The sequence below is a fragment of the Zootoca vivipara genome, chromosome 17 (assembly GCF_963506605.1).
Source record: "Zootoca vivipara chromosome 17, rZooViv1.1, whole genome shotgun sequence".
Taxonomy (NCBI): domain Eukaryota; kingdom Metazoa; phylum Chordata; class Lepidosauria; order Squamata; family Lacertidae; genus Zootoca; species Zootoca vivipara.
The window spans coordinates 15,397,330-15,424,763 of NC_083292.1; the positions used below are offsets into that span (position 1 = coordinate 15,397,330).

Genomic DNA, 27,434 nt, shown 5'->3' on the forward strand with positions numbered 1-27,434 from the left:
CAATTTGTTTCAGATTTATTTTTTAAATTACGCTGCTAGAAAACAGAAACAGAAGCTTATTAAAACGGAGAGGGGGCACAGAGCATGATCTATGAAATAACAAAGGGCAAACATTCAGTGTACACTAGAAGACGGACGGTTTCAGAAGGATGGGTGATGGACCAGACTGAATAGCCCTCCTTGTGTGGTCACAGGGAGAAGCCTCTACCTCGCACCCTCTCCCATCTCTGGCTCCTCCTCCTACCTCCCGAAGGTCCTCCTTCACATTTCTTCAAAGGGTGACCATTTTGGTTGAAATGAAACTCTGCGTACAAAACCCCAAGGCGAGCTCAGCCGTCCCTCCATGCAAAGCTGCCATCTTGTCATGTCAGAGCTTGGCCGCCATAACAACAACTGCTCGACTGATGCTCAACAGTCTGTGCCGTCGTCTTCACCGAGAAGAACAGCAGTCACCTGCGAAACAGGTTTGCCTGGTAGATTTCAGCTAGGTGCCAGAGCACAAGCGGGGAGGAGCTTTGCATCTGGGAGCTGTTTGGAAAGGTTGCCAAGATGTTTCTGGCTAGCAGACACAGCTCGGGGGGGGTGTTGGGATCTGGTATTGGCCCTTAAAAGCAGTAGCCCTCTGGGTTGTTTCTCATCTGGACACTGAGTTCAAATCCAGACGGTTCTAGGGTTGAGTCCCAGGGACTCTCTCGGTGCGTAGATCTGTGCTGGGCCAGCTTTGTGGGTGACCTGTACAAGCACTCCTTGCCAGCTGCAGGCAGGTGGTTCCTTGAGAAGCTACCTCTTCGCTGAGCAAGTCCACCCCTCTAATCATCTCATAGGCATCCGTGCCCTGGGAGCAAACCGGAGCACAGTCACCTATTGATTTCCATCATGCCAGGCCCTACCTAGGAGACAGCCTGGTGGAAGAGGCTAAGTAGGCAACTGCCCTGCCCTGCCCTGCAGAAATCCCCAAGGAGACTTCTGGCAGCCAGAGGAAAATCAAAATCACATCATAAAGCTTCCTATTCGAGATTTTACACAAACAGACGCATCTCTAATGCCTCCAAACCATGCGCTCTCGCACGCTCTCTCTCGCCAGCTCCAGGAATGAGCCCGGCATCACCCTAGCTGGGTGCCCAGCAAAAAACTTCCCATTCTGCTCTTCACAGAATCATAGAATTGTAGTGTTGGAAGGCACCCCAAGGGTCATCTAGTCCAACCCCCTGCAATGCAGGAATCACAGCTCCTCGGCACTATGAAGCACCTTTCCTTTGACCCTTTCATTTTCTCCTGGTACAACTGGGCTGTGGCCACAGGCAGCCACAGGTGTCCCAAGCAACATCGGATGTTGCCACGTGCCCTCTGCCTGCAGAGTCTTCCAAAGGCAACAAGAAGTGTGTCCCTGTGTCCCGCCAATCGCCTCTTGCCTTCACCTTTGACCTTTGGCTGGGAAAAAAGCCCCCTGGCCCTTTCCTGCCTTCTCCCCAGGCCGTTTCAGGTCTTTCTGTCAGTTGTGTCAGGGACCCCTCCCCTTCCATCTCAAGGACCCAAACCTTTGCCCTCCCCTTGCCCCCCTCCTTTCTTGCAACGAAAGCAGACCACGGGGAAAGGGGGAAGATTTCATTCCAGCCGCGTTGCATCCTGAGGGGGCCTCAGGACCCATCAGAGGCTTCTACAGCTGAAGTCTCCAGGTCAGCGGCATAAGAATCCCGAATCGCCAGCAGCTCTTGGCTCAGCAGCTCCATGTCTCTGCAGGCTTTGGAGAGGTCCCCATTTTTGCAGGGATGGGCTGCATGGCCATTTGCCTCCCCGGCCAACGCCTTCTTGTTCTGGCGCAGTTCCAAGCCCACTTTGGTTTCCCCCCAATCCCCGTCCATGTGGATGCCATCCAAGTCCCCTCCGGGATAGAAGTTCAGAGTGTACTTGGTGATCTGCATGCCGGCACTCTCGCCGTCTTCCTCAGCGTGAGCAGAGGACCTCCGGCTGGCCGTGGTCCCCTTGAACCGTTGCTTTCTGCCCAGGATGTGCTGCCCAAGGATCTTGCGGAAAGTCAGCCTGAACTCCCGGATCCTGTAGGCATAGATCAGAGGGTTCACTACAGAGTTGGCATGGGAGAGGATGATGGCGAGGTACATCAGCCAGAGGGGAGGGCGGTCGCAGCCCCGCCGGAAGAGGATGTAGCAGTTCATGGTGTGCATGGGCAGCCAGCAGACGGCAAACAGCCCGACGATGATGGCCAGCGACTTGGCCGCGTGGACTTCCTTCTGCAAGATGGAGCGGGAACGTTCCCCGGGCGTCGCCTTGTTCTCCATCTGCTTGAGCTGCCGCCGGGCGGCCATGAAGATCTTCAGGTAGATCCCGAACATCAAGAGCAGCGGTGTAAGGACGCAGGCGAAAAAGTTATAGTAGACCATGTATTCCATGGTGACCACGGACTCAAAGAGGCAGGCCAACATGTCGCTGCTACAGTTGCCGGAAGGGGTCGTAGTGGAGGAGGAGGAGGACGAGAAGGAGGAAGAGGACTCGTTGCTGCACACACCAGCAGAGGAGGAGGAAGAGGAACCCTGGTTGGCCAAGGCAGGCTTGTGCCATCCCAGCATGGGCGTCAGGCCGATGATGAAGGACAAGACCCAGCAGATGCCAATGATGCTTTTTGCCCGTGAGCCCGTCACCAGAGCGTTATATCTGGAAGGAGAAGAACCAAGGAAAGTCAACGGTAGGATCTGGTGATGTTGTGAGTTGCAAAATAGGGTATGACCCACATAACACCGGTCCTAAAAGATTGACACTGGTTCACAGCACAATTCCAAGGAAAAATGGTTGGTGTTGACCTTTAAAGCCCTAAACAGCCTCAGCCTTGTTTACCTGAAGGAGCATCTCCACCCCCATTATTCAGCCCAGACACGGAGGTCCATCTCTGAGAGCTTTCTGGTGGTTCCCTCACTGTGAGACGTAAGGGGCATCCCTGATTTAGAGAAGCCACTCTGGTTTCTGATTTGATCTTGGAATGTCCTACTTTTCCTTAGGATGTCCCTATTTTCATTGAAAATGTTGGAGGGTATGGAGTTATCCGACCCCCAAGCTGTCTGAAGGCAATCCTGTATAGGGAAGTTTTTAAAAATGTTTAATGATTGATTATTTTATATATATATGTTGAAAGTGGCCCAGAGTAGCTGGGGCAACCCAGTAAGATATGTGGGATATAAACAGTAAAATTGTCATTGAATGGGACGTCCCTATTTTCATCGGAGAAATGTCAGCGGGTATGTTATTAGGGAACCAGGCAGGAAACCTTCTGGGTAGTCACACCCACCCTATGGTGGGTCAAATGTTGAAGAGTTAAAAAACTATGTGACTTTTTGTAAACATCTGAAGCTTTGGGAAGCTTTTAATGTTTGATGTGCTTTTTTTCCTCTGTGTGTATTTTTGTTGGAAGCTGCCAAGAGTTACTGGGGCAACCCAGTCAGATGAGTGGGGTATAAGAAATAATAATAATAATATCAAACATTAAAAGCTTCCCAAAACCGGGCTGCCTTCAGACATTGACAAAAAGTCACATAGTTGTTTTTTTAATTCTTTGACATCTGACAGGAGGATTGAAGCGGTCAGGTGAGAACAAGTGGGGTAAAGGGACCACATCCCATTATCATTTTATGCATTTTGTGGTGGTGGTGAATGTAGAGCTGAAAACCAATCATTTGACTTTGTTCTCTGCAACTTCCGATTCAGATCCAGCCAAGAGCTGCCGGCACTTAATCCATCCATTAAGGAACAATGTTTATTTAATTAACAGCATTAGTTATATAACTTGGTAAGAGGAGGGGAAAGAGAGCACCCAGAGAGGAGGGACACAATCCAAGCTAATATTTGCTAATAATATTTATCAGGATCGACCTGCCTCTTAGTTTAAACACAGGTGACGGCATCAGAGCCCCTCGGTTTACCGAGGGCATCCAAAGTCCACTCAGTCCAATGCTCCTCTTCTTCCTCCTCCTCCTCATCTGAAACATCCCTAAAGGAAGGAAACTATCTTGTAAGGAAAGTCTAAATTCCTCCACCTACTTTCCTCCAGATCAGGCATCCCCAAACTGCGGCCCTCCAGATGTTTTGGCCTTCAACTCCCATGATCCCTAGCTAAGAGGGCCAGTGGTCGGGGAAGATGGGAATTGTAGTCCAAAACATCTGGAGGGCCAAAGTTTGGGGATGCCTGCTCCAGATGCTTTGGGCTTGCCTGGCTATTTTGGAGTACAAATCCCATCAGCCCCTGCATCAGACAGCTAGGCTTCATGAGGTGCCTGAGGTCTCTTTCTTTGACCCTCTCTGATATGCACCCACCCGCAGGCAGACAGCACCCCTTCCTTGGCTGATTCCTCCAGAGCAAGGGGTTCGGTGTCCCAGCTCCGCTTATCAATTGCCCACCTGGTGACCAGGTACAGTGGTACCTCTACTTACGAATAACTCTACTTACGAATGGAGCTCCGTCCGCCATCTTGGATGCAGTTTAGATAGGATTGTTTCTACTTACGAATTTTTAGATAGGGTTGCTTCGACTTAAGAATTTTTTCTCCCAATGCATTCCTATGGGATTCGACTTACCATTGTGTGTTCGGAATGCATTAAGTTTGTAAGAAGAGGTGCCACTGTATGGGGGATTTATAACCAACACTAGAATGCTAGGCTCAGCCCTTCCCACAACTGTGTTTCATTTGTTTTGGTTTTGCTGCCACCCCCAAAATCAATGGGGCTGTGCGGGTGGGACTTCTTGGAAACAGACAGATCCAAATGTATTTTACAAGAAACAAGTCATGTTCAGTATAGTTAAAGCTGAGATGCCTGGCAGATGGTCACTTAAACCTTGGTTTATTATTTGCCCCACCCGTCTCTCATCAAAAGAGACATTAACCAGGAAGGATTACTCTTCTCTTGCAGCCCTGTAGCTTTGCGACTCCTTAAACGACATTGAGGAAGAGATGCACGCTGGCATATAACACTAAGGTAACATTGACGTTAACCAAGGTTTGTAAAGCAGTCACAAACCTTGGTTAAGCTTGGTGTTAGCCCTGCCTGCTACAGACAGCTCCCTTCAACTCAGCAGTTGGACTACTTATGAACATTCTGTGACATCACTGCAGCCCAGCTGATGAACCCAAGGAAGGGTGCCTGTGTGAGAGAGGGGGCGGGAGCGTTTTGAAATGATTTGCCTAAAGCCACACAAGCCACTGCAGAAGCCACATTGGGGAGGCTCTGAAGCAAAATCTGCCGGTGTGCCAAAATCAACAGGTCACGTTCATAGCTGCCAAGTCTCCCGCTGAAAAATGCGGGATCAGCAGTGGCGCGGCACCAGAAGTCGCTTCTACGCATGTCCGGACATGCGTAGAAGCGACTTCCAGTACCGCTCCGCCCATGCCTGGGCGAAAATCGTGTAGAGCGGCACCAGAAGTCGCTTCTACGCATGTCTGGACATGTGTAGAAGCAACTTCCGGTGCCGCTCTACCCGATTTTCGGTGCCCAGGCATGGGTAACATGGCACTCCGTCGCTTCTACACATGTGCCACACTACCCATGTCTGGGCACCGAAAATCAGGCAGCGCCAGGACCCAAATTGGAGCCTCCCTGGCAGGTAGGAAATCCGGGGGATTTCCGGGATTTTTTTCAATCCGGGCTGCCAGCGGGAAATAGCTTTAAAAACGGGAGACTTGGCAGCTATGCACGTTTCAGGGGAGCTGCAGAGACTTCCCTGCCCTGGGACCGCCAATGCTGTGGTTGTTATTTATAAATGTATGAGTCACGGTTTTGGCCCCAAAGCATGGGCTTGCAAAAGGCAATTTGGCTATATTTCCCAAGGAGGCTCTGCAGCAGCCACCAAGGCTTCAACCAAGATGCACTCCATCCTTTGCCTACGGAAGGGAGGAGACAGAGGAGTGGTGGCCTTCTCAGACAGCTGATGTTACAGGCCTGGCCTGCATCTCCTTCTCTGCCCCTTCTGCAGGCCAAATTCCTTTCACAAAACAGCCAATAAAAACATCAGTCATCATCTCTCTTCCTGGATTTCCTTCTTTCTCTCTGCACTGATGACTTCTCTCCCAGGGCAAGTTAAAGCCCCAGCAGGGGAGGGAAGCTATTATTATTAGCATTTTGAAGGCTCAAAATAACAGGCTGTGGTTTTGAATTGGCACATAATACCCAGTGTGGCACCACCTGCTGCACTTTGGAACTCCCTGCCTATTGAGATCAGGTAGGTACCTTCACTGTACTCTTGCTGGCTCCTGCTCAGGGCCGGCGTGTCCATTAAGGCGAACTAGGCAGTTGCCTAGGGTGCCAAAATGGAGGGGGTGCAGGCCAGCCTGCCCAGGGCCGTCCCATCCTAGCCTAGTTTCGGATGAGCAGGCAGAGGCGGCACAGCCTGGCGGACCGCGAGTTAGGCATCCTGCCTGCTGCGCCGCACCCTCCCTCCAGCTCCCCATCGCGCCCTCTGGCAAGGCCAAGCGCAGTGGGCAGCCAGAGGGCGCGACGCGGCGGGCAGGCACGTCGAACTCACGCTCCGCCGGGCTGTGCCGCCTCCGTCTGCTCAGCCCCGCTGCTTTGGGGCGAACCACGAGGGAGGGCTCCGTTTCCCTCCCTCGCAGCTTCCTTTGAAGCCCTCCTTCAAGGCTTTGAAGCAGCCGGCTTTGAAGTGAGCTGGGGAGAAGGGAGACGCGGCCGCCCCTGCGAGAGGTGGCAACAGGATTAGCGCCCCGAAAGTGCTCCTTTCAGGGCACTCATCCTGGCGCCGCCTCTCGCAAGAGCAGGCTTCCTTCCCCCCTCTCTTTCTTTTTCCCTCTCCCTTCTCTCTCTCTCCCCCCTCCCTCCCTTCCCTCTCTCTTCCCTCCCTCTCCCTCGCTATTTCCCTCTCACCCCCTCCTCCCTCCCTTTCTTTCTCTCTCTTTCTCTCTCTATTTCCCTCTCACCCCCTCCTCACCCCTCCCTCCGTTCTCTGTCTCCTCCCTCCCTCCTTCCCTCTCCCTCCTTCCCTCTCTCTTTCATCCCTTCCTTCCTTGTCTTCCTTCCTTCCTTCCTTCTCTCTCTCTTCCCCCTCCCTCCCCACCCTGCACTATTATTCTGTGGTAGCAGGACTGCCACTGCTTTGGAACATGTAGCAGAGATCATGGATTCAAGGAACAGGTTGGATGTGAAATACAACCGTGTTTGAAATATGATTGACTGGGGGGGGGGCAGAAGGTGATCTCGCCTAGGGTGCAAAAAACCCTAGCACCGGCCCTGCTCCTGCTAAAAACATCCCTGTTCAGACAAACCTACGCAGATGCTCATAAAGCTGAGGCAATTTTCATCTGTTTTAGCATTTCCACTTTAGTGTGTTTTAAAGCGGGGTCGTGATTCCGTCTTGATTTCATTGTTCTATCTTTTGTAAACCGCTTTGAGGTTTCCCCGCAATCAAATGGTGCATAAATTTTGGGGGGTGGAGATTTTACCTCCCTACACAACGCCCCTGCAAAGAGGGCTGCTTTTCTCCACCTGCAAAGGCAGGACAGGGGCACATGAACAAGGTGAATGAATTAATGCACACATGTGTGTGTAATGGGAACATCCACTTTCTGAACACAGAGTCCCCATCCTCACCCCCAATTCCTCTCTCTCACTAAATCAAGGAAATAAATAAAAATACTTAACTGAAAGTAGAAATAATCAGAATATTATAAATTGAAATGTTTGCTGAGATACCACAATCTCCCTCCCTAGCGAGCATTTCCCTAGAAAAAGCCAGTGCCTGCATTTGTTGTACCTATGCAATGTAGCATATCATTTCATCCTTCATGGAAATGTGTGAGCCATTCTGTGCAGAACATCAGAATTTAGGATACTACAGCAGTGGGTAGAACCGGCCATCTCTCTTGCTCAGCCATGCACAATGTCTACTGTAGATCATATCTTGTGGAGAATGAAGACGTGGCTAAAGTTGACAATGACAGGGCAGCGTCTTAACAGAAAAAACTGCACTGGCGGGGGGGGGGGAGGAGGAACTCGAGAAGGAAGTGCTGAAAAGGTTTTCAACAAATCCAGGAAAACTTGTTTTTGTCTAGATCTTTCTTTTAGTAAGATGAAAAAATGTGTGCTCTTTGTAATTTTGCAAAACATAATCATTAATCGCACAAAGGGTCTCCCTGGCGTTACTTTTTTTTTAAAAAAAAAAATCTTCCTAGTTTTCAAACGGCTGAAGATTTCGACAGATTTTTCTGAGCACTTTGGGTCTAAAGAAAGTAATTTCAGACAACTGTTGTTGAGACATTTCATTCCAAATCTGCTAGACAGAGCTGGACAGAGGATGGGGATAGGTGATGGGGGACAGCCGATTTCCTGAACCTGCAGCTGAAGAAGTTTCTCCTGCCCAGGTGGTTTGGATGAGATGTGAGAGAATCAACCCAGCTGAGAGAGAAAGAGAGAGAGACACCTTCTCTTTCCCCTCCTTGGCCCTTAGGAACTGTATATCCATTTCCAGTCACTGCTGCTGCTCTTCAAACTCAGAGGGCAGGAAACTCCACTTGAGCTTTTCACTGTAAATTAAAAAAAAATCACAATGGGGGAGAGGAAGAGATTGGCCTGAGGCACTCAGAGACTTGGACAGAAGACTCAGAGCGGGCGAAGTCTCTGTGAAGTGGACTTCTGAGGCTGCCCAGCTGTTATCCCACGGCTGGAGGGGGCTGCTTCGTGCCATTACAAACAGCCCCCCTGACTGACTGACTGCCGCTGCTCTCAGGGGACTCGTGCTCAGAGCAAGTGAAGAGGGTTGGGAAAAGTCGAGATTATGAAACACGGACTTTTCTCTCAAACAGACGGGGTGGCGGGGAGCAAAAACTCCAGCTGGGATTTCGGTCATGCAGATCCCAGAATGGCTTTTTTAAAACGGATGAAACAGGACCGTTTTTTGGTAAGCTGGTGACGGACTTCAGACTTCCCCAGCAGCAAATTTATTCTGCTTCTGCTAGTTCTGGAGAAAAGAAATAAGCTCAGCACTGAAGCTGTGCTCCTTGAGCCCCGCCTGTCGTCATTGGTGCTTTTTTCAAAGAAAAAATAATGGTGCTGGTACTCACCCAAGGAGCTAATTCCTAGGGGCCAAGCGTTCTTTCCCACCCCAATAAAATTGTTAAGGGAGCTGCCCCCACCCCCAACTGATGGGCATTGCCATTCAAATGGTGAGCATGTGCTGCATCATGTGATTCAATATGGATGGTGGGGCTTACCTGTCCCCCCCCCAATATGTTATTGAAGTTGGCACCCCTGGTATTCATGATGAAGTTGTTACAGCAAGTGCCACACTTTTAACATTTGGGGTGGGTGGGGAAAGGTGCCAGTACTGCGTACCATTGAGTACCCCTAGAATCATAAAGGATGCGGATGGTGCTGTGGTCTAAACCAATGAGCCTCTTGGAGTTGCTGATCAGAAGGTCGGCGGTTCGAATCCGCATGATGGGAGTGAGCTCCCATTTCTATGTCCCAGCTCCTGCCAACCTAGCAGTTTGAAAGCATGCCAGTGCAAGCAGATAAACAGGTACTGCTGCAGCAGGAAGGTAAACGGTTTTTCCGTGCGCTCTGGTTTCCGTCACGGTGTTCCATTGCGCCAGAAGCAGTTTAGTCATGCTGGCCGCCACCTGACCCGGAAAGCTGTCCGTGGACAAACATCGGCTCCCTCGGCCTGAAAGCGAGGTGAGCCCCACAACCCCACAGTCGCCTTTGACTGGACTTAACTGTCCAGGGGTCCTTTACCTTTTACCCCTAGAAAAAAAGCACAGCTTGTCGTCATTGTCATCAACTGCGCATTTACCTGAGAGGCATCCGGATGGCAATAATCCGGTCGATCGCGATGGCTAGGAGGCTGAAGATGGAGCTCTGGGTCAGGACCAGGACGAAGCAGGCGATGAAGAGGCAGCCATAGAAGTAGGCGCAGAAGCCGGTGCTGATGGTGATGGCAAAGGGGATGGCGAGGACGCCCACCGCGATGTCGGCCACCGCCAGAGACACCACAAAGTAGTTGGTGACGTTCTGGAGGTTGCTGTTCAGGCAGACAGCCCAGCAGACCAGGACGTTCCCCAAGATGGCCAGCACCGCGATGAGCAGCTCCAAGACGATATAGACCACATCTGCCAGGAAGTCTTTATGCCCACGAATTAGCATGGTGAGAGCCGGGCAAGAGGGTGTCAGGGAATCCACTGTCCATATCTGCAAGATCACAGCAAGCAGGCACAGACCTCAAGTCGCCCAGGCGCCAGGAAGGGGCTCTCGGCTTCCCTAAGGCTGGCTCAGGTCCCTATGGCGGAGAAGTCAGGAAAGTGCGCAGGAGGAGAGTGTGAGCCCAGGCCATAAAAGACATGGGCAAAAGTCTCCAAGAGAGTCAATGAGACGGGCGCCTTTTCTCTTTGCAGGGGCAGCTCAACAAGGGAACATCTGCCTGAAAATTAAGTTTCCTGTCGAAAGGCCACAGCTTTCATCGTCGTTTCCAGCCAACGTAACGACACCTCCGGGGGGGGGGGGGCAGCTATCTCTTATTCTAGGTAGCTGGTGGGGTGTGTCCCCTCCCGCAGCTGCATCGGAAAGGAGAGAGACGGCTGGAAAAGAGAGTAACGCATTGAGGTCATATTCCCTCTAGTGAAGACACGAATAATACAGAAAGTAAAACAGAACTTGAGAAAAGTCCCCTCCAGCTGGATCAGGCCAAAGGGGAGTCCTGTTCTCACAGCGGCCAACCAGATGCCCCCAATGGGAAGGAAGCTCACAAGCAGGAGGTCTTTAAGCGGAGGCTTGACAGCCATATGTCAAGAATGCTTTGATGGTGTTTCCTGCTTGGCAGGGGGTTGGACTGGATGGCCCATGTGGTCTCTTCCAACTCTATGATTCTATGATTCTAAGCAGGGCGTGAGCACAACAGCAGCGCTCGTCCCCCCTGCAATTCGCAGCAGCTGGAGTTCTGCCTTCAACACTGGAAGGAGGAGAGCATAGTAGGCATCATGGGGAATAGCCATCTTCCTTCATAAATTTGTCCAATCCTCTTCTAAAGCCATCCCAAGTTGGTGGCCATCTCTGCCTCCTGTAGGAGTGTAGGACCTAAGTCCCACCCGGGCAATAGGAACAATGGAACCAACACAAAGAGGCAACATGCCAGGCAGGATACAACAAGATTTATTTGTTCAGCATATGCCAAGCAAAGGTGCAGTGCAATCAGCTCGCAACCTGCACACCGACTGGTGGATGCACAATCCTTTTATACAGTCACAAACAGGCAACACCTGATTTCCTTAACTACAAAAAGCACATGTACTCCAAACTGCCATACTCCCTTCTCCCTTCTTATCTGGTCCTGTGGGACTTAGGTCCTACACTGTGAGCCTAGCTTGTATTCCCCCTCCTTCCTTTATCTGGCCTTACTGGGCGTGTGGGTGTAGGGTAGGCATTTGATAACAGTTTGCAAGCTACGTGCTTATGGGCCCTTGCTTTTGTCACACTTCAAGCCCCTCTATACAATGTGCTGTGCATTTGAACCCTAAATACTATGCAACTATTTTCATATCAATTATGTGTATCTTAAAATAAAGGTATTGGCCCTTCAGGAGGGAGTTCCATAGTTCCGTAAGATTAATAATATTCGACAGCTTTTTATATGTGTCTGTGGGAAGGTTATTTTGCTGGTTTGTTTCCCTTGTTTCCCTGTTTTGATCCTGTATTTTATTCTGAGACAAAGGCTGGCATATAAATCTATTAAATAAAAATAAATAAACTACACACTACATGAAGAAATACTTCATCTACGGTATTCTGAGGGCTTATCCACACGTCTTCTTGTCCCACTGCTTTCCCTGGGGGGGAAAGGCTCTTTGGTGCTCAATTGGAGCAAACGGCAATAAGGGTTCCCCGCAGATTGCTGTTTGCTCTGATTTAGAGCGAAAGAGCAGGTTCCCCCTGGGAAAAGAGCAAGGCAGGTGGGGAGACGCTTGGCCATGAGCCAAGGCCTTGTGCACCACGAGGGCTAGAAACTTGCTTTTGTGAAAAGCCAAACAGAGCTTCTCAGGAGTGTGGAATTTTCACCCAGAACAAGACTGTGGGTTTGCACAGAATTGTGCCAAATGCCACAACCCACAGCCTACTGTCATTCAGCTGTACTTATCAATGAGTCAAGCACCCCTGTTTAGGTCTCATCACTTTGGAATTTATTGCAGGGTGACCCCCAAAAGAGATGGCAGGATAGTCCAGGTTTCCGCAGCCCCCTCCAGAATCCCCTTTAGGAAGAAAACTCAGTGAATCTGATTTACCCTGCCAAGACCTGGGCTCAAACTAGACTTGCCCTCCTCCCGCCCCAGGGCCAAACAGTCTGACCAGACAACCTTTTCCTGTTCTTGCCAGCATTTTACCTCCGTTGCTCTTGTATTAATATTGTTCCCTTTAATCTTGTTTGCCAATTACTGCTTTTATCAGCGCTTATTTGTTAATCTTGTTATCGATATGGCAACAGTGTTGGTGTGTTTAAGCTTCTGCAGTTTCTGAGCTGCCGTGGTTGGTTATAAGAATGTTGGCAGCTTTAAATAAAAAAGCAAAGTTTTTAAAACTGGTAAAATGGGATCACAAAGATGTCTAACATAGTTCACCCCACCAGCACAACCACCTGCAGTGCGTGGGGGGGGGAGATGAGTTTTGACACAGGGGCCCATTGACACACACACACACACACACACACACACACACACCCCTGTCTCTCTTTGGTCCCTGTGATCTGGGTTATCCAGGGATCTTTCCTTGCACTTCTAGGGCATTGCTCAAGGATGGATCCAGGAATCTGGGGAGCTCCCTTCACCCATGATCCTTTGCTCTTTGCCATCAATGCTGCTCACAAACAAACAACCAGCTTATTGAGGATTTATACCTGATTCGTTTGCGGGGAGGTTAGACAATGCTGCGTCATGCAAGCCCTATCCCATGCTTCCTAGGGCAGTTCCCCCTTCACTTTACATATCATAAAAGTCTGATCTTTGGGGTGGGTAGGGCAGGTAGATTGGGTTTGTTGCGCAAGAGCTCCAGCTCGACTATTAATTGTGCAACTTGAATTTTCTTATATGTCCCTGAATCCCACCCTAACACAGTGACAGTCTGGAAGCATCCAATATTGTAGTGGTTTTGCATAATTATGGTATTTTTGTAAGTTGCTTTTTGGAGGGTAAAAGGTAAAGGTAAAGGGACCCCTGACCATTAGGTCCAGTCGTGACCGACTCTGGGGTTGCACGCTCATCTCGCATTATTGGCCGAGGGAGCCGGCGTATAGCTTCCAGGTCATGTGGCCAGCAAGACAAAGCTGCTTCTGGCAAACCAGAGCAGCACATGGGAACGCCGTTTACCTTCCCGCTGTAGTGGTTCCTATTTATCTACTTGCATTTTGACGTGCTTTCGAACTGCTAGGTTGGCAGGAGCTGGGACCAAGCAACGGGAGCTCACCCCGTCACAGGGATTCGAACCGCCGACCTTCTGATCAGCAAGCCCTAGGCTCAGTGGTTTAACCACAGCGCCACCTGGGTCCCTCTTTTTTTTTTTGGAGGGTAAGAAGCGACAAATATATTTAAGTCGTGAGGGTGTCGTCATCATCATCATCATCATCATCTCACCCAGTTAAGGCTTATATTGGCTTTGCCAATGGCAGACTCGTCTGGGCTGTCTGTTAACAGAGGAATTGCCATGGCCTGGTCATGATCTTTGGGAGCTCATCTCATTTGGAGCCTGTCCTTGGAGTTTGGGCCTGAAGTTTAATCCCTCTTGGAGACGAAGATCTCCTGATCATTGTGCTCTTTGGCAACAGCAGGGAATGGCCGCCAATGCAGAAGCTGCGCTGCTTCCTTATTCTGTTTACATATGGAAAATTGGGCAGAAGTTGCAAAAACAGCACGAGGCATATCAAGGGTTTGGGGCTCAAACCCTCCACTGGCCTCAGTTTTTAAGATGACATAAAATATATCCAAGAGTATCTGTGGCTATGGAGACCTATGTACTAAATTTGCACGAGGGACCCCTCTCCCAGCTCCACTGATCAAATGCTGCTTAACTAGAACAGATATTATCCCCTGCATACTCTTCAATTTTCTTTTTCCCCACTTTCCATTTGTCCACATTGCAAGCCACTTCCATCCCTGCGAAAAGGCGGGATATAAAAGCTTGCTCGAGTTCATAAATAAGCTCTGTTTAGGGCTGCATCTGACATCAGCAGAACCACTGAAATTAACAGACCTGCATGGCTCTACTCCGAGTAGGGCTAGCAAGGTAACACTACCCGCTGAGTCTTGCTATTTCAGCACAACATAAAAGTCAATGAGGAGCGAGCTCAGTTGTGGCATTTATGTGGGCGTATGCACTGCTAAATGGGCATTTTAATCTTATATCTACTGCAGAAAAACCAGCTGGGAAGACTCTAGTTAGTGGCAGGCTCCATTTCCACAATATCCATGAGCTGTGATTCCTTCACGTACCTTCCAATTCTCCACGTCTAAGAGTCTGTGAGTCAAAAATAAAAACTAGGCACCTTCAAGCTAGTGTTCAGGGTCCAGACATATTTTGTGACTGGCACGGGTCCAATTGCTACCGCGTGGAGATCTCCGGATGCCAGGTTGGCGACCGACTGGCCCCTCCCAAGTCCTAGTCCAACACTCTAACCACTACATCATACTGCCTTCCTACAGTATTTCTGCCATGGGGCAGCTATATAACTTAAGTAGGTAAATAAATATGGGGAGAGCAAAATGGCACTTCGAGAAGGATCTGAAACATTTCCCTTGAAGCTTGAATTTGTTTTATTGATTTGACGTTCGAATTTGTTGTAAACCACTTTGAGATTATTTTCCTTTAAAATATAAAGCAGTCTAGAAATGATGATGATGATGATGATGATAACAATTTCATAAAGGGAAATGGCGCCTAGACAATTCCATTGCAGAAAGCGTAACCCTGGTTTAAAGTGCCATTTGGTGATTAGTTTATATACGCTGCTCCGAGCATGACACAGGGTGGGAAGGGAGACACAAGAGAGGTTTGTGGCATGTGGCCATCATCAAAATGGTGCGGTGGCTCAGTTCAGAACAACTTGAGAACGGACGCCTGCTCCAACAGGGCCCAACATTTCTTACAAAGCGAGGTGGAGGGAGGGAAAGACCCTGTTATCATCCCAGGCCAGAAAGCAGCTGGCAGGCAGGAGTGTTCCTCTTCCAGCCTTCTTAATGCGGTTAAGGCTTCTTCCTTGTTAGCCTGGGCAATGTTCTTGCCTACTTCTCATTATTAAAATCCATTTCCTGTGCTCCTTGCAAACCTGTTGCTGCTGCGCCCCCCCCCCCCTGCCCATTTTTCATTGGTTAGAACAGGCTGTTCTATGGCTGCTCTGGGCACCGGAGAACAAAGCTTTCTCCTCTCCACTGGGTAATGCAACTGGCAGGAGGCAGCTCCTCTGGAGACAGAGGAGAGGAGGCGAAGGAGCCCGGCCAAGGTGCGTGGGGCATCGGGCGACCAGGGGCTACCAGATGCAATGTCTCTGCTCCAGCCTCCGCGGTCAGTCCGCATCTGAATCATGGCAGTTATTTGGGGAATCGCAAGTGGGGGAGAGTGTTGCTGTTGCACCTGGGCCTTGCTGGTAGGATCCCTAGGGGTTGCAGTGAGAACAGGATGCTGGGCAAGTTAGACTAGATGGCCCTTGGGGACCCTTCCAACTCTGAAATTAGGAGTGCCAACGTGGCCCCGTGACCGTACGTGCCTGGGGCCATGCCCTGGCTGAGCCCACGGCAGCCGCGCTGTGCCTGCCCTCCCCCCGCGCAGCAGTGCCTGTGGCAGCCGCGCTGCGCCCGCCCACCCACCCACCGCACTGGGAAATGGGGCGGGGGGGCGCCGGAGGGATCCGTCACTCCACGGCGCCTGGGGCGCTTAAGACGGCCCTGTGTGTGCCCAGTCCCTCCATGGGGAATTTTGTGAGTGTTTGGGCACCCAGGGCCCCAGGGAGTTGGTACCTATGATTCTAAGATAGCTCTCTGGCCTGATCCAGCTCCTTGCATGGCCCTACTGAGGTTCTGCATACACACATTGCCAGAAATGAACACAGCTCCTTCCCCCAAAGTACAGTATCCTGGGATCTGTATTCCCACCCCCACCCCTGCAGAGCTGCAATTCCCAGCAACCTAGAATCATAGAGTTGGAAGAGACCACAAGGGCCATCCAGTCCAACCCCCTGCCAAGCAGGAAACACCATCAAAGCATTCCTAACAAACTATAGTTCCCAGGTGTCTTTGGGGGAAGCTATGGGCTTTAGATGAATGGTGTGTCTGCAGCCTAGCAGGGTCCCTTTGTAACACAAAAACAAAAATGCTCAGGGCTCATCGACTTACCACCCCGTCCTTTCTAGGCAAGGTCCAAGTGCTTCTCTCCCCCACCCTCCAGTGTTTTCTCTGCGCAAACTCTTTCTTTACTGATTGAATCGGGGAAACAACAATTCGGGTTTTCTGAGGATTTCTGTTTGCTCTGATCCAGCAGTAAAGAGCAGTTTTCATAGGGAAAGTGCCAGGGGGGGAAACCAATAACAACACTTTAAAATGTGGACATATGCCTAGAAACAGAGCACAAAAAGGGAGTCTGGGTGCGCCTAAAATGCACATTGGGGGTTAGACTAGATGACCCTTGGGGTCCCTTCCAACTCTAGTGTGATATACTATAATAGTGTAATATACTACTGCATATATTTAGTATGGCATACTATAAATATAGTGCACTGTATTAGTGTACTATATAAATATAGTGTAGTATATTTAGTGTACCAAAGAACTATAGTGTAGTATATTTAGTGTACTATAGCAGTGCTCCCCAACCTTTTTATCACCGCGGACCAGTCAACATTTGATAATTTTACTGTGGCCCGCTGGGGGGGGCGTTTATTGTTTATATTTTATTTAGATTGTTTTGATTTAATAATTTTAATTTAATTGTATTTAATGATCCTTAGGCGGCCCGGTACCAATTGATCCACGGACTGCTACCGGTCCGTGGCCCGGGGGTTGAAGACCACTGTACTATAGTATATCTTCCTTTCTTAATGTACTTTGTGCACCTTTTCCCTTCTCTTTCATCACTCTATTTTTTATAACTGAAATTATTTTAATAAAATTTTAATATATATTTTTAAAGGGGGGAGGGGTGGAATCCAGTCCAACCGCCTGCAATGCAAGAATCTTTCATCTAATGTGGGGCTCGAACCCATGACCCTGAGATTAAGAGTCTCATGCTCTGCTGACTGAGCCATTCCTCAGGCTTTTACTTCATCAGATCGACAAGGGCAATCTTGGTAGGCAGGTATGTAAAGTGTAAGTGGGGAGCAGCAACTGAATAGGCATGAGATGCAAAGCAAGGTTTGTCAGGTTAAAATGCATGCTAAAGTGGTGCATGTTTTGCAGCAGAAGATGGGCAATAATTTATTCTGCATTGCCTCATTCACAGACACCGTTGTGGGGCAGGGAAGCATTCACAAGAAACAAGTCACCGACCACAAAGATATCTATCCAGGCATTTGGGACACCTAAAAGAGCAGGGAGGGAAACCTTACAAGTAAGCATCTTGCTTCTCCCCCAACTTTGCAACAACTCTGCAAAAAACCTGGTGACCACACCTGGAATAAATACTGTGCCCAATTCTGGGCATCACAGTTTAAGAAGGATGTTGACAAGCTGGAACCGTGTGCAAAGGAAGGTGACCAAGTTGATCAAGGGTCTGGAAATCAAGTCGGATGAGGAACGGTTGAAGGACCTAGTATGTTTAGCCTGGGAAAGAGGAGACGGAGGAGACATGACAGCCACCTTCAAATATCTCAAGGGCTGTCACATGGAGGATGGAGCAGGCTTGTTTTCTACTGTTCTGGAAGGTCGGACTTGAACCAATGGCTTCAAGTTGCAGGAAATGAGATTCTGACTAGACATACAGAAAAACTTTCTGGCAGTAAGAGCTGTTTGACAGTGGAACAGTCTCCCTCAGGAGGTTGTGGTCTGTCCTTTCTTGGAGGTTTTTAAGCAGAGGTTGGATGGCCATCTGCCATGGATGCTTTAGCTGAGATTCCTGCATCGCAGGGGGTTGGACTAGATGACCCTTGGGTCCCTTCCCACTCTATGGTTCTATGAAAAAGCCCTCAAAAGGTTCCCCGGAACGGAGCAGGAGATCTTTGAGTGCTTTAGGACGCTTGACCCTATCCTTAAGGGATGCTCTCCGTTTTGTTCCCATGAGAGACGGGTGCTCCCAAGCCCCTGAAGGCAAAGAGATGGGTCAGGTGTTCAAATCTGGCTGCTTTTATCTCTACTCTACTCTGAGTGCACTAGCCACTAGGAAGAGGCTGCTATCAAGTAAATGAAACACATTCGGGACCTTTCAAAGCCCCAGGTGCTGCAGAGAGCTGTCCACTAAAGGAGCTCAGAGCAGGTGGCGAACTGTTCCTCTGTCCTTTGACCAGGGCAGTCTCGAGCAGGTTGGGCGCCCTGGCACTGAGGGGCGGAGATCGCTCCGGCGCCCAGCATGGTTGCTGCGCAGCACCCCACCTACCTGCCCAGCGCCCTGGCGCACCGCGCCACCGGGAGTCTACCTAGAGCCGGCCCTGCCTTTGACCCCATGTGCTTTCAGAGAGACTATTCCAAATCACCAACCTGCTTCCTCTCCCACAAGTTGCAAGGGCAGTGCTGATGTCGGGAGAAGCGCGGAGAAGCTGGGAGGGCACAGAGCTAGCAGCCCCCTTTCAAAACGTTAAGCATGCCTTGATTGATAGCTGTGGAAGCCACGGCTGTTAATCACCACAGTCACTGAAGCACAGCACAAACCCTATGGCTGCCCTATGGTTCCATGCTTGGCAAGGAGCTGTATGGGTGCCCCTCTCCCTGTCCCTTGTGCCCTTGAAGCCTGGCAGCTCTAGGGGTGCCACTTTTGTTCTGGCAAAATACAGGGCAGGGCGAGGCAGGGCAGTTGGTGGATGATTTCTTTTATATGGCGCAGAAGTGACTTCAGAGCAATCCATTGCAAACTACTCTAGAGTGTGAGACTTAATCTCAGGGTCGTGGGTTCAAGCCCTATGTTGGGCAAAATATTTATGCCTTGCAGGGGGGTTGGACTAGGTGACCCTCATGGTCTCTTCCAGGTCTACAAATTCTATGATTCTATGATTACAGCCTAACAGGATGGCCCCTTTGGAATTTGTCACATGCAAACACATGAATTTGTAAATCTGTCTGCACTTGGCTGCCCAGAGCTTAAATGCATGACATTTCATATACCCTTTCAAACACAGGCATTTGGAGAGGATCCCCAACTTGGCAGAGGGGGGGGGGGAGAGAGAAAACCATGGGACACAACAGTAGCATTTTACATTGAAATACGGCACAATCCTGCATTATACCTAGGTAACTCCCAGAGCAGGGGAGGAGCCTGGGAGGATGTGGAGGACTCCTAGCCACTCCAAGCCAGAGTGAAGAGGCATGATTTTGCAGACACACACCTGGGGCTTGTGCCCTTGGCTAGAGCCAGCCTGGCCAACCCCTAGGTACACCCCAGCTCTTGAGGGCCGCATTCAGGCCCTGCATCTCCTGCTCCCTCTCTTCCTAACATTGTACAGTATGTATGGACAGAGCCAGGCTTGATGGCCACAGCAATTTCCTGCTGCCAACTTCAGCCGGGACAGAGACTTTTAAAACACCACATTTTGGAAAGGCAGCTTCTGAAGCCTGCAGGCGATTTGGACGCCTGAAGCTCTGTTGCAATTTGCGCTCCTTTGCTACTTCCTTTTAGCACTTATAAATGCTACGTCGTGGCGGGGATTTGTACAGCCTGATTATTTTGGCAAGGATCCTCCTTCAAATTAACACAGAGAGCAGCCATGTGCTAGAATTAACCCTCACGGTGGTGACACTTCGGGGAAGCAGATGCGAACGAGGAGCCACAAATGAGAGGATTTGTTTGAGCTGTCCAGATCCCCACAATTTCGCTGACTTGCTGCCTTCCTGTGTCCTCAGACGAAACACTGCTGTGGTGCCCATTTCCTGGGGGTTCTGCAATGCAAGGGGAACTCTCCACAGCTCAGTGGCAGAGCAAAGCACAAGGATGCTGTGGCTCAGTGGCAGAGCAGCTGCTTTGCATGCAGAAGGTCCCAGGTTCAATCCCCAATGACATCTCCCAGGTAGGACTGGACGAGGGTTTTGGCTGAAACCCTGGAGAGGCACTGCTACCAGTCATTATAGACAACACTGAGCTACATGGACCTCAGTACAAAGCAGCTTCCTTTATTCATAACCTTGAGGGCTAGAAATATCTTAGTTTTTAGGGAAACCCCTGTTTTACATGCACAGGTATAAGGCAGCCTCCCACATTCTAGCTTGGCTTTTGTCAATCAGGTGCCCTCCAGAGTTTGTGGTCCAAAACATCCTGACGGTATCAGGTTGGGGAAGGCTGTGGTTGCAACAAATCTAGAATAACAGCAAGAGGAGATGACCCTCTCTGGGGGGAGTTTCAGAAACAGGATGCAGGAGCCATGATGGATGGGAAGCAGAATGTACAATTTGAAGTGTGGCCCCAAATGATGAATATTCTGTTGAGTCTTTCAGTGCAAGGAAAGGGAGGAGCAGAAGGAGAGTGCCAACCCCATTGGCTTTCTGAGGTTGGCAGGATCCCCAACAGAAGTAGCTCCCATCTCATCAGAACAGCCTACACAGGATTAGGCTAATGTCCCATCTAGTCCAGAATCCTCTTCTTACAAGATGCCCCACTGGAAAACCCACAAGCAGGATTCAAGTAGGGCTGGGCGATATCTGGTTTTCAACATCGTGATATATCAACAGCTAAATACCACAATATGCTGATACTGTACAGTGGTACCTTGGTTCTCGAACTCAATCCGTTCTGGAAGTCCACTCGACTTCCAAAACGTTCGCAAACCAAGGTTGGCTTCTGTCTGGCTGATTGGCCCCGGAAACAATGCCGACAGCCAAAACGGACATTCGGCTTCCAAAAAACGTTCGCAAACCGGAACACTTGCTTCTGGGTTTGCGGTGTTTCGGGAGCCAAGCCATTCAGGAACCAAGGTATATCACTGTATATCATGATGTCTGGAATATATCTCGGCTGCTGCTGCTTCCTCCCCATCTTAAGGGAGGAAGAAGCAGCTGAGATACATCACTCAGCCTTGAGCAAGCCCCCATACCGCTTTGGCTCATGTGATCAATAGATTGCCCAGCTCTAGATTCAAGCGCGCCAGAGCATTCTCTCCTGCTGTGGTTTCCAGCAACTGATACTCAGAAGCATTATTGCCTCCCTTGGGGCTGAGAACCCCACCAGGAGGTCAACTTTGTTCCTCTTTCCCACCAGCCTTCATTGTGGTTCTGGCCGCCTGAGCTTCTCAGAGATGGGATTACGAGAGAGGATATGTTAGGGGGGGTTAAAAAAACACATGCGTCCAAGCCCTCCTCAGGAGAGCGAGCTGCAGATGTGGCCTCCCTGGGTTCAAGCTCTCTCCGTTCTCACCACCACCTGCCGCCAATACTGGGACTAACTGGCGCCCTCGTCACTGGACACTGGGAAGGAATGTTCTCCTAAAGGACCCCCTGCAGAGCCACAATTTTGATCCTCTCTGATGGTTCTTCAGAGACCGGAGGAAACATACCAAGCGTTTCTCCTGCAAATCCTCTGGAACATGGGCCGAGGAGTAAATTCAATGAATAGGGGCTTACACCTGAGTAAACAGGCTGCACAAGCCTCACCCTTGCACCATCAGCTTCACAGCTGCAATGTGGGCACTTAGCTACCCGAGGCTGCCTAAATATTCTTTACACTTTTACTGTCCTTTTTAATTGTTTTTCCCCCCACCTGAGTCTAGCCTTCCAAAGAACTACTGGAACGACTTCAGGAACATTAGAACTTTGGCAATTCCCGCCCCCACCCTGTGGGCTTAAAGTTTAATCTGCTTTTATTGTTTCCAATGAAAGGAACATCCACAGGGCTTTAGGACATGGGGGTGCCTAACTCCTGGTGCAGGGGTCCCAAGAAAATGCTTCTGCCTCCACCCTGGAAGACCCCACCAATTTGGGCAGGAGTGGGGGTGGGGAAGGGAAAATGAAGTAGACCCTCTCCACCTAGCTCAGCACTCAAATAGGGATGCAAACTGGTGTAGCGGTTAGAGTGTCAGCCTAGGACAGGGGAGAGAGCAGGGTTCAAATCCTGACACTCAGGCATTTGAAGCTCGCTGGGTGGTGACCTTGGGCAGTCACTGCCTCTCTGCCTAACATTCTTCCCAGGGTTTTTTGGGGGGGAGAGAACCATGTATGTCACCTTGAGCTCCTCGCAAGAAAAGGTGAGATATAAATGCAATTAACAACAACAACTGCCCACTCCCCAATCATCAGGTAGATCCTTTGATGAGCAGGAGGAAGGCCATCACAAACAAACAAACAAACAAACAAACATGGCCAGCAGCTAATTGCTGCTTTCAAGGTGAGTGTGGAGTGCCCACTTTCACTGCTGGCAATCAGCCCCTCTTTGGGCCAAAAAAAAAAGCAAGCCACCTTTGTCCAAGGCCCAGCTACACCTTTGCCTTTCGGCCTGCAGGTGGAGGCAGAGAGGGAGGGACAATGTTCATGACTCTGCATATGAAGCCACCTGCGGTCTCAAATTTCAGAAGTGCCCTGTGTGATGCCAACATCTGATGCTCCCCTCCCCACCTCTCACTTTCCATTCTACATCACAGTTGTGGCGCTCCCGGCAGCACCCCCCAAGGCTCAGTGCCCAGTGCAACCAAACCAGTCGTACTCCCCTAAACCCATCACTGGGGAGGAGGAGAATCGCATCAGCAGAGAACTGTAGAGTTGGAAAGCACCCCAAGGGTCATCGTCCAACTTCTTGCCATGCAAGAAGCACAGCGTAAAGAAGAATCCCTGGCAGATGGCCACCCAAGCTCTGTTTAAAAACCTCCAAGGGAGGAGAGTCCACCACCTCCTGAGGTTGTCCGTTCCAATGTCAAACAGCTCTTACTGTCAGAAAGTAACATGTATAGTGTCAGAAAGGTCTATCCTGGTGTGTAGTCAGTGCACCTCTGACACCCGAGATGCGTATTTTCAGGACCTGCCTCTATGTTTCGTGGCGGCTTTTTCTAGTAATTGTAATTTTTGAAAAATTGTTTCTTTAATTATTCCTGTATTTTAACTTATGCACCCCCACCTTGGGACCTTAGGGTGAAGGATGGGTAATTAACAACAACAACAACAACAACAACAACAACAACAACAACAACAACATTCCACCCATGTGTGAATCAGATGATTCTATCCTCTCTCCATCTCAGCAAGGAAGGGGCCTTAGCACAGTCAGGCACAAGCACCCAAGGAAGGTGCAAAACACCGCCAGGGAAGGGTGTAGCTTGGGGAAGAGGGTGTGTGTTCTTGGGAAGTTGCTTTGGGAAGGATAGAGATGCCTGGGGGCCAACATTGCTTCTCCCCATCAGACCTGAGCCTCTCCACCCCTGCCATAAATGAACATCCACACCTTGTCTGAACCATGGGGGCAGGGAAGGAGCCTTCTCTCTTCCCCCCCCCAATGCGGCACCCCCAGCCCAGTAGCTTTTTCCCCAGCCCCAGGGCCAGCCTGCTTGGCATCTTGCAGCCTAATCTATTCACCACATTAAAATGGGTTTCTTAATTTTAAACAAATTATATTAAAATGATAGTTAAGCGCATTGATCTTTTAATGGAGATTCAATCCAAGAGGCTCTTCCACCACCCTAATCCAATTTTGCAGCCTCGCCCCAATTTCCTGCTGTCTGCAGCTGCCTGGCATAATCCATTTGCGGAACACGATCCGAAAGAGGTGGCAAGCGTGGTGCTGGTAGCGGGGTGGGGGTGGGGGGCTTCTTCCATGAAAAAAAAGGCTATTTGCAAAAAAAAGGAGGACAACCTGAAACTATTTAATTGATTTATACAATGCGTCTTCTCTCTCCCGCACCTCTGCCACTGCCCCAACTCTTCTAGGCAGAAGGATTTCGCTGAGAAAAAGTTCAGAGAACAATAAACACATTAATCTCTCAAGGGGCCACTAGACGCTTTGGTTCGGGTCCAGTAAATGATTTTGCTTTATCCATTCTGCCTATCTCCAGCTTCCCCAGGACAAGCACAGAACTCTTTGTGCTCCAGATACATTCTACTTACTGTCCGCATCTCCCCCTGGTTTCTGGTCTTCCTGCAAACACACACACACACACACACAACAGCCCCGGCTTCCTATCCACCTGATTTAACCAATGGCCCTGGCTTGAGCCACCAGATCGCCTCTCTGCAGGATCAATCCTCTTCCTCCCTTAAACCAAGAGCTTCACCAAACAGCAAAAGGCATCATTGCGCACCAGCGTTTTAGGAAACTTTCAGGCTACTGAGGACGGAGACAAGCAAAAGCCAACTTTACCAAGAAATTAACTTTACAAAAAGATAGTGAAAACTAAAACAGGAGAGTGAGCTGCTGGAAGAATATCAGGTCTCCTTTAGCTTGCTAAGCACTGTGCAGAGGGAGGATCGGTTTTCTGCAAGGAAATTGGAAGGAGGGTGAGGAAGACCCATGAGGAAAGGGAGGGGATGTCTGCTGGGAGGCAGCTGTCTAGAACCCCCCTAGACTAGAACCTCAGGCACTTTATGCTTCAATCTGAGCAATGAATTCAGTGCAATGTACCACCTGGACTCCCTCCTCCCCGAAAGGATATATGGATGTCTCCTTATTATGATGAGCATGATACCTCCGCAAAGCTTCACCCTCACAACCCCCCTGCCAGGTTTGTCCCCAAATGTGCCCATTTCACAGATGGAGAGCAATGGCACCGAGGCTTGCCACACTCAAGCAGCGACGTGCTGGACAATGGAACGCCGCCGGAAGGCACCTCCTACCTTTGTTCCGCCTATCTCACTGTTACCTACTCTGACCGGCAGCAGCTCTCAGGCTGGGAGCCTATTGCAGGCCTACGTGGAGATGCCGCAGGGAACTGAACCCTGAGACCCTCTGTATGCTCGGCCACTGAGCTATGAAGGCTCCCAAACTTTGAGCAACCCAGGATCGGACCCTGAAATGGGGACCATCGTGCAGCTGCTTCTTCTTGGTGCTGGAAGCCGAGGAAGCTGCCTCATGCCCACCGTGGGCATAGCCAGGATTTTTTTGGGCGGAGGGGCAGGCCTTTTGTTAGGTGGGGCAGAAGCTCTGTTTGCTATGCATTTTTATTGATATTTTTTATTGATTATGGGGGGTAAGCTGCCCCTCCCTGCCTTTCCACTGGCCAAGCCCATGATGCCCACATAAATCAGTACTGCCTACGTCAAAATGGTGCCTCCATATGTTCTGAAGGCTAGTAAAGCAGATCAGCCCGGATAGCTCAGTTGGTTAGAGAGTGGTGCTGTTAATGCCAAGGTTACAGGTTCGATCCCCTTATGGGACAGCTGCATATTCCTCCATTGCAAGGGGGTCGGACTTAGATCATCCTCAGGGTCTGTCCCAACTCTACAATTCTGTGATCTAGAATGGTCCCAGGTTGGGGAAGCCTCCTCTCCACGCCTAGCAAATGGCTCTGCAGGGTCCTGGCCCCAGAACAGCCCCATTTGTCGCTTGTGACTCTGCTGTCCTCCGAGCTGGGAAGACCCTGCACCCTTCTGCATGCCAAGCAGGGGCTCTCCTGCTCGGGTTCTCCCCTCTCACTTCCAAGGAGGAACGCCCTCAGGGTCTGCCCTGTAGGTCCCCTTCTAGACCCAGAACTCGGGTGGTCTCAGGAACTTGCCTTTCCCGGCCCATGCGGGGGTCCCGGCCCTGGAGCATCCTTAGGACCCCCCCCCCAAAAGACTTCTCTTCACATGCTCTGCTTCCTACTCATCATCGCCTCCCGCCTTAGATCTCTGGACCCTCACAGGATAGGGCCCCTTGGTACTGAGGACCGATCCGCACCCCCCTACTCGGATCTCCGGACTGAGGCTCCTCCAGAAACAGTCGGCAAACAGGGGGCCCTGGGCTTTCTTGCCCCCACATCGACAGGGAAGGGGACGACGACTACTGGGCAAGCTCCCCTTGGGCTAGTCCCCTTCTTGAACCGAGCCTCCCTCTCAGGGCTGTTGTGCGGGAAGATCCAGGCTCCCGACCACCAGCGAAGCCTCTCCCCAGCTAGAGCCAGCCTTGGGGCTGGCCTCACCAAGGGGGAAACTGAGGCAGAAGCCGAAGCAACTCCGCTCCCCGCTGAACTCTGCCTCCCCGGTCCCCCATGGAGAGCGTGGTCCTCGTGGTCCCGATCTCGCCTGGGAAGGCAGGAGACCGGGCCCCCTCCCCGGCATAAAAAGTCCCGCGAAGCGCCGACGCCCGCTCACCTGCCGCTTCCTCCCGGCTTGCTGCTCCGCGCCGACTCCGCCTGCCTCGCCTCGCCGCCGTCCGGGACCAGCCCGCCGCTCGCTCCGCCGAGGCGCCCCCGCCGCGCCCCCTGCCGGCCCGCCGCCGCACCACGCGGCCCCCGGCCCGCCTCGAAGGGGCGCGCCTCCTCCCGCCAAGGGCGCCCCCTGCAGGCAGCCTGGCGCTTCAGTCTCCTGGCAGCGGGGGTAGGGGTGGGCGTGGTGGGGACTCTGCCGGGCCGCCCTTGGGAACATCCCACTGCGCTCCTGGCTCTCTGTGGGGCGGGGGGTTGGCTAGCGGAGCAGCCACGACCGGGCCGGGCCTTCCTTAGCCGGGGAACCAGAAGAGAGTCTGTAGCACCCCATCCCGCGCAAGCAAAAGGGGCACGCGGGGAAGAAGAGGAGAGACGTAGCCTGTAGGGCTGGCTTTCTACTTGCAGGGATTTCCTCAGCAGCTGATGGGGAGCCTGGCCGCCCCCGCCTTCTGATGCTAGTGGAGCCTCTCCTCAACTCAAGCTTCTTTTGCAGCTGGTTCAGCAGAGAAGCGAAGTTTGATCGTCAGTTTGACACTCAGCTCCGCCACGGTTCTTTTTATTAAAGGTAAAGGTAAAGGGACCCCTGACCATTAGGTGCAGTCGTGACCGACTCTGGGGTTGCGCGCTCATCTCGCATTATTGGCCGAGGGAGCCAGCGTACAGCTTCCAGGTCATGTGGCCAGCATGACAAAGCCGTTTCTGGCAAACCAGAGCAGCACATGGAAACGCCGTTTACCTTCCCGCTGTAGCGGTTCCTATTTATCTACTTGCATTTTGACGTGCTTTCGAACTGCTAGGTTGGCAGGAGCTGGGACCAAGCAAAGGGAGCTCACCCAGTCACAGGGATTCGAACCGCCGACCTTCGTTAACAAAGGTTTGTAAAGCAGTCACAAACCTTGGTTAACAACCTTTAAAGGTAAAGGTAAAGGTACCCCTGACCGTTGGGTCCAGTCACGGATGACTCTGGGGTTGCAGCGCTCATATCGCTTTACTGGCCGAGGGA

The 27,434-nt window shown here is 50.8% G+C and overlaps 1 protein-coding gene across 3 annotated transcripts; it reads right to left on the reverse strand.

Annotated features, from left to right (window-relative positions):
- On the reverse strand, nucleotides 1–27,064 carry ADORA2A (adenosine A2a receptor). Of its 3 annotated transcripts, none has more exons than XM_035098340.2 (3): nucleotides 26,379–27,063; nucleotides 9,803–10,583; nucleotides 1–2,670 (listed from the first exon to the last, which is right to left on the reverse strand). In XM_035098340.2, the coding sequence occupies exons 2-3, from the start codon at nucleotides 10,150–10,152 to the stop codon at nucleotides 1,638–1,640; spliced, it is 1,383 nt and encodes a 460-aa protein (XP_034954231.2). In that variant the 5' UTR covers nucleotides 10,153–10,583; nucleotides 26,379–27,063; the 3' UTR covers nucleotides 1–1,637. The 3 variants fall into 3 exon arrangements, with proteins under 3 accessions (XP_034954231.2, XP_060125933.1, XP_060125934.1); XM_060269951.1 differs by lacking the exon at nucleotides 1–2,670 and adding an exon at nucleotides 7,767–8,534 and having other exon boundaries at nucleotides 26,379–27,064; XM_060269950.1 differs by lacking the exon at nucleotides 26,379–27,063 and having other exon boundaries at nucleotides 9,803–15,751.
- Nucleotides 27,065–27,434: the final 370 nt, after the last annotated feature.

Bases quoted from the DNA above. Each gene is read 5' to 3' on its own strand.
- ADORA2A (XM_035098340.2), bottom strand. From the start codon at position 10,152: ATGCTAATTCGTGGGCATAAAGACTTCCTGGCAGATGTGGTCTATATC. The intron at 2,671-9,802 runs GTAAATGCGCAG...TTCTCCTTCCAG, and splicing joins GCCATCCGGATGCCTCTCAG to ATATAACGCTCTGGTGACGG.